This window comes from Bombina bombina, chromosome 4 (genome assembly GCF_027579735.1).
Source record: "Bombina bombina isolate aBomBom1 chromosome 4, aBomBom1.pri, whole genome shotgun sequence".
Taxonomy (NCBI): domain Eukaryota; kingdom Metazoa; phylum Chordata; class Amphibia; order Anura; family Bombinatoridae; genus Bombina; species Bombina bombina.
The window spans coordinates 428,610,374-428,622,420 of record NC_069502.1 but is presented as its reverse complement, the minus strand read 5'-3'; the positions used below and the strand labels follow the sequence as shown (position 1 = coordinate 428,622,420).

General features: G+C 36.8%; 1 protein-coding gene across 3 annotated transcripts in view; it reads left to right on the top strand.

The window, feature by feature from the left end:
* Positions 1-10,873, top strand: part of LPP (LIM domain containing preferred translocation partner in lipoma) — a 725,513-nt gene extending 714,640 nt beyond the window's left edge. For all 3 annotated transcript variants that reach the window (XM_053710250.1, XM_053710253.1, XM_053710252.1), the window contains exons 8-9: positions 6,056-6,176; positions 6,292-10,873. In XM_053710250.1, the coding sequence (XP_053566225.1) occupies positions 6,056-6,176; positions 6,292-6,420 (250 nt within the window). In that variant the 3' untranslated portion in view covers positions 6,421-10,873. The remainder of the gene's footprint in view (positions 1-6,055; positions 6,177-6,291) is intronic.
* The last annotated feature ends 1,174 nt before the right edge of the window (positions 10,874-12,047 follow it).

The following is a 12,047-nucleotide window of genomic DNA, read 5'->3' as shown; positions in this document are numbered from 1 at the left end:
CCAAACCTTAAAATGCCTATAAATACACCCCTCACCACACCCACAAATCAGTTTTTACAAACTTTGCCTCCAAGGGAGGTGGTGAAGTAAGTTTGTGCTAGATTCTACGTTGATATGCGCTCCGCAGCAAGTTGGAGCCCGGTTTTCCTCTCAGCGTGCAGTGAATGTCAGAGGGATGTGAAGAGAGTATTGCCTATTTGAATGCAGTGATCTCCTTCTACGGGGTCTATTTCATAAGGTTCTCTGTTATCGGTCGTAGAGATTCATCTCTTACCTCCCTTTTCAGATCGACGATATACTCTTATATTTACCATTTCCTCTACTGATTCTCGTTTCAGTACTGGTTTGGCTTTCTACAAACATGTAGATGAGTGTCCTGGGGTAAGTAAGTCTTATTTTCTGTGACACTCTAAGCTATGGTTGGGCACTTTATTTATAAAGTTCTAAATATATGTATTCAAACATTTATTTGCCTTGACTCAGAATGTTCAACTTTCCTTATTTCCAGACAGTCAGTTTCATATTTGGGATTATGCTTTAAATTATCATATTTTTTCTTACCTTAAAAATTTGACTTTTTTCCCTGTGGGCTGTTAGGCTCGCGGGGGCTGAAAATGCTTCATTTTATTGCGTCATTCTTGGCGCGGACTTTTTTTGCGCAAAAATTCTTTTCCGTTTCCGGCGTCATACGTGTCGCCGGAAGTTGCGTCATTTTTGACGTTATTTTGCGCCAAAAATGTCGGCGTTCCGGATGTGGCGTCATTTTTGGCGCCAAAAGCATTTAGGCGCCAAATAATGTGGGCGTCTTATTTGGCGCCAAAAAATATGGGCGTCGCTTTTGTCTCCACATTATTTCAGTCTCATTTTTCATTTGCTTCTGGTTGCTAGAAGCTTGATGTTTGGCATTTTTTTCCCATTCCTGAAACTGTCTTATAAGGAATTTGATCTATTTTGCTTTATATGTTGTTTTTTCTCTTACATATTGCAAGATGTCTCACGTTGCATCTGAGCCAGAAGATACTACAGGAAAACCACTGCCTGCTGGATCTACCAAAGCTAAGTGTATCTGCTGTAAACTTTTGGTAGCTATTCCTCCAGCTGTTGTTTGTAATAATTGTCATGACAAACTTGTTAAAGCAGATAATATTTCCTTTAGTGATGTACCATTGCCTGTTGCAGTTCCCTCAACATCTAAGGTGCAGAATGTTCCTGATAACATAAGAGATTTTGTTTCTGAATCCATAAAGAAGGCTTTGTCTGTTATTTCTCCTTCTAGTAAACGTAAAAAGTCTTTTAAATCTTCTCTCTCTACAGATGAATTTTTAAATGAACACCATCATTCTGATTCTTTGGACTCTTCTGGTTCAGAGGATTCTATCTCAGAGATTGATGCTGATAAATCTTCATATTTATTTAAGATGGAATTTATTCGCTCTTTACTTAAAGAAGTTCTAATTGCTTTAGAAATAGAGGATTCTAGTCCTCTTGATACTAATTCTATACGTTTGGATAAGGTTTTTAAAGCTCCTGCAGTTATTCCAGAAGTCTTTCCTGTTCCTAATGCTATTTCTGCAGTAATTTCTAAGGAATGGGATAAATTGGGTAATTCATTTACTCCTTCTAAACGTTTTAAGCAATTATATCCTGTTCCGCCTGACAGGTTAGAATTTTGGGACAAAATCCCTAAAGTTGATGGGGCTATTTCTACCCTTGCTAAACGTACTACCATTCCTACGTCAGATGGTACCTCGTTTAAGGATCCTTTAGATAGAAAAATTGAATCTTTTCTAAGAAAAGCTTATCTATGTTCAGGTAATCTTCTTAGACCTGCTATATCATTGGCTGATGTTGCTGCAGCTTCAACTTTTTGGTTGGAAACTCTAGCGCAACAAGTAACAAATCGTGATTCTCATGATATTATTATTCTTCTCCAGCATGCTAATAATTTCATCTGTGATGCCATTTTTGATATTATTAGAGTTGATGTTAGGTTTATGTCTCTGGCTATCTTAGCCAGAAGAGCTTTATGGCTTAAGACCTGGAATGCTGATATGGCTTCTAAATCAACTCTACTTTCCATTTCTTTCCAGGGAAACAAATTATTTGGTTCTCAGTTGGATTCTATTATTTCAACTGTTACTGGTGGGAAAGGAACTTTTTTACCACAGGATAAAAAGTCTAAAGGTAAAAACAGGGCTAACAATCGTTTTCGTTCCTTTCGTTTCAACAAAGAACAAAAGCCTGATCCTTCGTCCTCAGGAGCAGTTTCAGTTTGGAAACCATCTCCAGTCTGGAATAAATCCAAGCCTGCCAGAAAAGCAAAGCCTGCTTCTAAGTTCACATGAAGGTACGGCCCTCATTCCAGCTCAGCTGGTAGGGGGCAGGTTACGTTTTTTCAAAGAAATTTGGATCAATTCTGTTCACAATCTTTGGATTCAGAACATTTTCAGAAGGGTACAGAATTGGTTTCAAGATGAGACCTCCTGCAAAGAGATTTTTTCTTTCCCATGTCCCAGTAAATCCAGTGAAAGCTCAAGCATTTCTGAATTGTGTTTCAGATCTAGAGTTGGCTGGAGTAATTATGCCAGTTCCAGTTCCGGAACAGGGAATGGGGTTTTATTCAAATCTCTTCATTGTACCAAAGAAGGAGAATTCCTTCAGACCAGTTCTGGATCTAAAATTATTGAATCGTTATGTAAGGATACCAACGTTCAAGATGGTAACTGTAAGGACTATATTGCCTTTTGTTCAGCAAGGGAATTATATGTCCACAATAGATTTACAGGATGCATATCTGCATATTCCGATTCATCCAGATCATTATCAGTTCCTGAGATTCTCTTTTCTAGACAAGCATTACCAATTTGTGGCTCTACCGTTTGGCCTTGCTACAGCTCCAAGAATTTTCACAAAGATTCTCGGTGCCCTTCTGTCTGTAATCAGAGAACAGGGTATTGTGGTATTTCCTTATTTGGACGATATCTTGGTACTTGCTCAGTCTTTACATTTAGCAGAGTCTCATACGAATCGACTTGTGTTGTTTCTTCAAGATCATGGTTGGAGAATCAATTTACCAAAAAGTTCTTTGATTCCTCAAACAAGGGTAACCTTTCTGGGTTTCCAGATAGATTCAGTGTCCATGACTCTGTCTTTAACAGACAAGAGACGTCTAAAATTGATTACAGCCTGTCGAAACCTTCAGTCTCAATCATTCCCTTCGGTAGCCTTATGCATGGAAATTCTAGGTCTTATGACTGCTGCATCGGACGCGATCCCCTTTGCTCGTTTTCACATGCGACCACTTCAGCTCTGTATGCTGAACCAATGGTGCAGGGATTACACGAAGATATATCAATTAATATCTTTAAAACCGATTGTTCGGCACTCTCTAACGTGGTGGACAGATCACCTTCGTTTAATTCAGGGGGCTTCTTTTGTTCTTCCGACCTGGACTGTAATTTCAACAGATGCAAGTCTCACAGGTTGGGGAGCTGTGTGGGGATCTCTGACGGCACAAGGAGTTTGGGAATCTCAGGAGGTGAGATTACCGATCAATATCTTGGAACTCCGTGCAGTTTTCAGAGCTCTTCAGTTTTGGCCTCTTCTGAAGAGAGAATCGTTCATTTGTTTTCAGACAGACAATGTCACAACTGTGGCATACATCAATCATCAAGGAGGGACTCACAGTCCTCTGGCTATGAAAGAAGTATCTCGAATTTTGGTTTGGGCGGAATCCAGCTCCTGTCTAATCTCTGCGGTTCATATCCCAGGTGTAGACAATTGGGAAGCGGATTATCTCAGTCGCCAAACGTTGCATCCGGGCGAATGGTCTCTTCACCCAGAGGTATTTCTTCAGATTGTTCAAATGTGGGGGCTCCCAGAGATAGATCTGATGGCCTCTCATCTAAACAAGAAACTTCCCAGGTATCTGTCCAGATCCCGGGATCCTCAGGCGGAGGCAGTGGATGCATTATCACTTCCTTGGAAGTATCATCCTGCCTATATCTTTCCGCCTCTAGTTCTTCTTCCAAGAGTAATCTCCAAGATTCTGAGGGAATGCTCGTTTGTTCTGCTAATAGCTCCGGCATGGCCTCACAGGTTTTGGTATGCGGATCTTGTCCGGATGGCATCTTGCCAACCATGGACTCTTCCGTTACGACCAGACCTTCTGTCACAAGGTCCTTTTTTCCATCCGGATCTGAAATCCTTAAATTTAAAGGTATGGAGATTGAACGCTTGATTCTTGGTCATAGAGGTTTCTCTGACTCCGTGATTAATACTATGTTACAGGCTCGTAAATCTGTATCTCGAGAGATATATTATAGAGTCTGGAAGACTTATATTTCTTGGTGTCTTTCTCATCATTTTTCTTGGCATTCTTTTAGAATACCGAGAATTTTACAGTTTCTTCAGGATGGTTTAGATAAGGGTTTGTCCGCAAGTTCTTTGAAAGGACAAATCTCCGCTCTTTCTGTTCTTTTTCACAGAAAGATTGCTATTCTTCCTGATATTCATTGTTTTGTACAAGCTTTGGTTCGTATAAAACCTGTCATTAAATCAATTTCTCCTCCTTGGAGTTTGAATTTGGTTCTGGGAGCTCTTCAAGCTCCTCCGTTTGAACCTATGCATTCATTGGACATTAAATTACTTTCTTGGAAAGTTTTGTTCCTTTTGGCCATCTCTTCTGCTAGAAGAGTTTCTGAATTATCTGCTCTTTCGTGTGAGTCTCCTTTTCTGATTTTTCATCAGGATAAGGCGGTGTTGCGAACTTTTTTTGAATTTTTACCTAAAGTTGTGAATTCCAACAACATTAGTAGAGAAATTGTGGTTCCTTCATTATGTCCTAATCCTAAGAATTCTAAGGAGAAATCATTGCATTCTTTGGATGTTGTTAGAGCTTTGAAATATTATGTTGAAGCTACGAAATCTTTCCGTAAGACTTCTAGTCTATTTGTTATCTTTTCCGGTTCTAGGAAAGGCCAGAAAGCTTCTGCCATTTCTTTGGCATCTTGGTTGAAATCTTTAATTCATCTTGCCTATGTTGAGTCGGGTAAAATTCCGCCTCAGAGAATTACAGCTCATTCTACTAGGTCAGTATCTACTTCCTGGGCGTTTAGGAATGAAGCTTCGGTTGACCAGATCTGCAAAGCAGCAACTTGGTCCTCTTTGCATACTTTTACTAAATTCTACCATTTTGATGTATTTTCTTCTTCTGAAGCAGTTTTTGGTAGAAAAGTTCTTCAGGCAGCGGTTTCAGTTTGAATCTTCTGCTTATGTTTTTTGTTAAACTTTATTTTGGGTGTGGATTATTTTCAGCAGGAATTGGCTGTCTTTATTTTATCCCTCCCTCTCTAGTGACTCTTGTGTGGAAAGATCCACATCTTGGGTAGTCATTATCCCATACGTCACTAGCTCATGGACTCTTGTTAATTACATGAAAGAAAACATAATTTATGTAAGAACTTACCTGATAAATTCATTTCTTTCATATTAACAAGAGTCCATGAGGCCCACCCTTTTTTGTGGTGGTTATGATTTTTTTGTATAAAGCACAATTATTCCAATTCCTTATTTTATATGCTTCGCACTTTTTTTCTTATCACCCCACTTCTTGGCTATTCGTTAAACTGATTTGTGGGTGTGGTGAGGGGTGTATTTATAGGCATTTTAAGGTTTGGGAAACTTTGCCCCTCCTGGTAGGAATGTATATCCCATACGTCACTAGCTCATGGACTCTTGTTAATATGAAAGAAATGAATTTATCAGGTAAGTTCTTACATAAATTATGTTTTTCTGTTAAGAACCCTATTTTCCCAGCATTGCCATACAAGCAAAATGCTGCTTACACCCATAGGATGTGCTGATAAATGTAACGTGTTAGTAAGATATTGTTCTACTGACTATTATGTAGGCAAAAGGAACTGAATCTTCTGCTTCAGGGACTTCAAGGTTTAAATGTCCAGAAAATGTCATTTCTAGTCCTAAATATTGATGTTATATATTTTATGTGATTTTGTTTATATAAAATTCTTATGTTTCCCTCCCCCCATTTTAGAAAGTTTGCTCCACGATGCTCAGTGTGTAAAGAACCAATCATGCCTGCACCTGGCCAAGAGGAGACTGTTAGGATTGTTGCTCTGGATCGTGACTTTCATGTTCAGTGCTACCGCTGTGAGGTTAGTATTCTTTGTCTCAGCAAAGCACAACCTCTTTCTTCTGTGAACCTAAAACTTTATTACAGATTTTTATTTTTAAAAATCTGACATAATGTCCTGTGTTGTTGTTGTCTAGGACTGCGGAACTCTACTTTCTGAAGGAGACAATCAAGGCTGCTACCCACTGGATGGACACATCCTTTGCAAGTCCTGCAATTCAACGCGTATTCAGGCTCTCACTGCAAAGTCTAGTACTGATCTGTGAATAGATAGCACCTGCACTTGAACGTTCCAGTCACCTTCCTTGCTTCCTATCGCCATTGAAATCCAAGGCTACCTGCTTGAAATGATCAGATGGGCGTACAAATCTGGCTTTCTGACTAAGCCCATCCATGTTAAACACAACTCACTGCCATGTTGTATAGAGAGCCATTATATTTAGTTAATCTACATACATTATATATAAAGCACTAAAAATGTAATCATCCTTATAAATTAACCATTTCAGCTTAAGGAATCTTAGTGCAATAGGCTGTGGCTACCTCTACCTCTGAAAGAGTTAACTACAAGAAAGATGCCAATTTTTGTTTTTTGCTTTGAAGCAGCTTATGTCTGTCTATCCTGAAAAGTAACATGCTGCCCTAGGAACAGTGTGTGCCAAGAGAGTTTTTTTTAGTTTGTTCTACATAGCTAAACGAGTACCTGATAATCCACCTTCACTGTGTGAATAATTACAGATACTCACACTTACGGCTTCCTCTAATGCCTTCATCTCTCAGTAACATCTGAAGGTAAATCTCTATAGAGAGGAATGACTCATGGCTCAATAACCACATTGGTATGAGGAGTGGGCATAGTTCTTCACTGCATGTCTGTGTTATACAGAGCTGGAGGTTTTATGTTTTGCTCATCAGGCAGCATATTTTCAGACAGGATAATATTTTTCCCTTAGATCAGGCACTTCTTGTCCTAGCTCTGTTTGTTATTTTTCCCTTTCATGGCTTTGCTCCTTTATATAGCACACTATTTGGCTGCTACTGCTGGTGATGGAATTTTTACAGACGTGATTGGATATTTTTAAATGCGCTTTATCATTGGTATGTGGTTACAAATATGCAAGCACACACACTCACCTGTTCACTTGTAGACTTGCTGCAAGAGCACAAAGTAACACTATTTAGCATTCTAGATGATGACTCTGTGGCTGTGTGATCCAGAGATATGCAAAGCTAGCTATGTGCCTTAATGTTACATAGTTACTGAGTCACCAACAGTCAGAGTGCCCAGGCTGTGCGCCAGCAATATCTTTAGGAAAATTATTATTGTAATTCTAGAAGTACTTTCAAAGATTGCAGTGCTTAGCAACCTTTGTATTTACAAAAGACTCAAATACACTTCATTTATGAGCCAATACTACAGAAGAAGCCAAACCATATAGCTGAAAAATAGTATTTAAATTTTAGGTGTATCTTTGTTTTATTGGCTTTACTACTTGTTTGCAACATTATTTTTCATTAGATCTTAAAGAGGTTAATGTGAATTTTGTGTCTGCCAAAAGGCTCTAGGGTATAGGGACATATTGAGTCATTCCTAATTTTTTTCTTTTCAGACAGGAACATGGCTATAAATTCTAAAATGCTCTTAAAGAGAGTCCATTAATAAACATGCGTTTGCCACCACTTTGTAGCCTTATCAAAATTGCTTGAGTTTAAAGAGTAAAGATGTACAGGCTATTGCAAGCCTTATATTGGTCCTAGAACAGTGAGTTAAAAAAATATTGCATGTCTGTGGCCTTAAAAAGGAAAGCATATTATGTTAGTATTTTTGTATTCCATTTTGCTTAAAAATTGAAGTTTCTCTATAATAAAAAGTGCCTATACATTTTTTATATATATATATATATATATATATATATATATATATATATATATATATATATATATATATATATATATATATGAGTTTTCCCCAGCCTTTGCAGGGTTAATAAGTTTAATAGATGTCTAATGGGTAACACTTTGTTCTTGAGAACAATACTATTGCAATTTTCAGTGCCACATTACCATGTTCTGTCCATTTGTGATTATAATTAGTAGTCCAGTAGAAGAATTACACAGCTTCTTCCTTAAAATGTTGTTGGAGAAATTACAATAAAAGCAAAAACAGTAATTTCTTATACTATGGTTAAAGTGAGATTATATATATATATATATATATATATATATATATATATATATATATATATATATATATATATATATATATATATAACCCATATGGGACCATTAAAAAACAAGTTGGAGAAATAAATCATACCGGTCCATAAGTATCACTTAAATGTCAGTGTAAACTCCTACTGACAGAATATAAATCCCCCAATGTTTCCAAAGTTGGAGCAGACTCCTCTTACCACAGGTAGAAAGAGTACACAAAACATAACTGCCAAATATGTAGCCAGTTATTAATAGTTGTTGCTCTTTTTCAGCCAATGGCTGGGCACACAGGCATCGGGTGGGTCTGCCCATTGATGTTTTAAATTTGCTTACAGATAGGGCAGTTTTGTATTGTTATAGGTATATAAAATAATCCTCTGTATTCTCATGCATTTCAGCTCTGAATAGACTTTGTCATAAATAGCACTGTACTCTGAATCGATTTATATATTACATTCACCAATGGAAAATCATAATAATAATCTTACAATCTGCCCTTCTTTTTTCTTTGATCACAGTTTATATTTAGATAGTACACAGTATTTGCTCCTTAAAAATGTATTTTCTCATTGCCATAAGATACCTGTTTACATTTCTTATAGCTTAACTTTTCATGTTAAGCTATACCACGTTCTCCCAACTGCAATACCCTCTAAAGCACCATAGTATGCTATGCAGCTGAATAGTGGGAGCTGCCAATAGTAAATAAGATTAAATGATTTTGTAAAACTGCGGGGCAAACTTGCACAACTTGCCACTCAGTCTAGGTTTGCTGATCTCTTTTTCTGTGAAGTGTACGAGAACAGCTCTGTATTAGATTCTCACCTGTTTACTTGAAGATGATTCTATTTTGTTTTTATTTTTTATTACATTTGTATTCCTGGCCATATATTTACAGTTTTGATTTATTTTGAATCCATTACGTAAATCTTAGGAGCTTGTATAATAAATAAAATGGCACAGCAGGTTAGTAAAAGAAAGACCCCTTTCATATACTTAAAAAAAAAAAAAAAACCGATACAAAAGTTCCTCTTTAGTCTTTTACTACATATGGGAATTTTTTACTGACCTTTTTTGCTATTTTTAAAAATTCACCATAAGTGCTGTTTTGAATTTGAAGATATTTCCAGTGTTTTGTAATAAATCCTAAAGCAATCTAATGTACCTCAATTACAGGAGGACTGTGGTTAGGTATTTATAAAATATGTGAAAACTTTGTGAACTTTTATTACCATGGAAATCTCCTGACACAATCTGAATGGAATAACCACATAGTATTGGTCTGGTACATATCACTTTCTGTGGGTAACACCAATCTTTGTACACTACATCAGTGAGTTATGTCTGTTGTATCTGATAATCTTTATTGAGATTGTTAGGTATAATGGCTGAAAGATATTGTATCTATTGCCAGCTCCTAGGGTGGAATCCATGACTATTACTAGTGGTTTGGTATATGTATTGTAGTACTTTAATTTGTCCCTGCTATACTATGCCAGTGTCAGAAACATGACTTATAACACTTTAGATTTTTAGCTCTTTAATTTGATAAAACCTGTCCAGGATCATGGTCAAGCTGGCAACCAAATATAACCCCCACCATATGATTTGAAAGCCCCTTTAGATTTTTTTCTATGCTTTGTGAACACATTCTTATATCTATCACATAAAAAGGCATTTATTCCAGTGCCAATATTGTATGTGTCCCACGTTTTAGTTTTTTACCTTATGATACCTGTAATTTGTAACGGTCCTTATGTCCTTATCTTAAACTTATCTGCAGTATAAGAATGCTTGTGTTAGTGCAAAAATAAAAGCAGTTTGCTCATTTCTGAATGTTTCAAACCTACGATCTAAGAGCATTTAGCTACACATTACCCTGCTCACATTTTATTTTCATGATATCTGTAGTTTATTTCATACTTCATTTGTTATCCACAAGTTTTTCAGTATTCATGTTCAGTATGTGTGGTTTATCATTTCACAGATGTAGGCTTTTATAGTAATTTCACAAAATTATGACAGCAGGTATTGTACAATAGTAATGCAAGGGCAAAAGCATATTTCCATCAAAATTTAATAATCCAAAGACAAACCCTGGCACCAAAGACAACATAAACACATTTTACATTTTTATGTAGACTTTCAATTGTATTTTTTCTTCTGAAGATGTATTTTTTACAGTTAAACACTTTGTACTACAAGATGGGAGGGTCTCAGAAACAGACTGGAGATTGATAAATACAAGTAGATTTTTCTAATGGACACCAAGTGGCACTCGTAATAGAAAGGCTGGATACAATCTGCTGAAAATAATCATCAGTGCATGAAATTACATTAAGTTGTTTAAAAATAAAAATATTAATCAATGAAAGGTTATGTAAGTAAATATATGTATTCTGTTCTAATCTGATTTTATACTCTTAAGATTTTTTTTTTTAATCTACAAACAATAATAAACACAATGCTTCACAATAAATTTAATAAATTTTCTATTTGCATTAACATTTGGTCTGTGCAATTTTTATTTATATATATATATACTTTAAGAAGTCTTTTTAGCAGCACATAATTGTGGTTAATAGATCATTTTATTTTGTTAGAAGTTGTATTGGTTATTTTAACATTTTCCCTATTATATACTTTTTAGTGAAATCCAACCCTTTTTTTTGGGGGGGGGGGGGATTTCTTTCATGTAATTAGCAAGAGTCCATGAGCTAGTGACGTATGGGATATACATTGCTACCAGGAGGGGCAAAGTTTCCCAAACCTCAAAATGCCTATAAATACACCCCTCACCACACCCACAATTCAGTTTTACAAACTTTGCCTCCGATGGAGGTGGTGAAGTAAGTTTGTGCTAGATTCTACGTTGATATGCGCTCCGCAGCAAGTTGGAGCCCGGTTTTCCTCTCAGCGTGCAGTGAATGTCAGAGGGATGTGAGGAGAGTATTGCCTATTTGAATGCAGTGATCTCCTTCTAAGGGGTCTATTTCATAGGTTCTCTGTTATCGGTCGTAGAGATTCATCTCTTACCTCCCTTTTCAGATCGACGATATACTCTTATATATACCATTACCTCTGCTGATTCTCGTTTCAGTACTGGTTTGGCTATCTGCTATATGTAGATGAGTGTCCTGGGGTAAGTAAGTCTTATTTTCTGTGACACTTTGTTTATAAAGTTCTAAATATATGTATTCAAACATTTATTTGCCTTGACTCAGAATGTTCAACTTTCCTTATTTTCAGACAGTCAGTTTCATATTTGGGATAATGCATTTTAATTTAACATTTTTCTTACCTTAAAATTTGACTTTTTCCCTGTGGGCTGTTAGGCTCGCGGGGGCTGAAAATGCTTCATTTTATTGCGTCATTCTTGGCGCGGACTTTTTTGGCGCAAAAATTCTATTTCCGTTTCCGGCGTCATACGTGTCGCCGGAAGTTGCGTCATTTTTTGACGTTATTTTGCGCCAAAAGTGTCGGCGTTCCGGATGTGGCGTCATTTTTGGCGCCAAAAAGCATTTAGGCGCCAAATAATGTGGGCGTCTTATTTGGCGCGAAAAAATATGGGCGTCGCTTTTGTCTCCACATTATTTAAGTCTCATTTTTTATTGCTTCTGGTTGCTAGAAGCTTGTTTTTTGGCATTTTTTCCCATTCCTGAAACTGTCATTTAAGGAA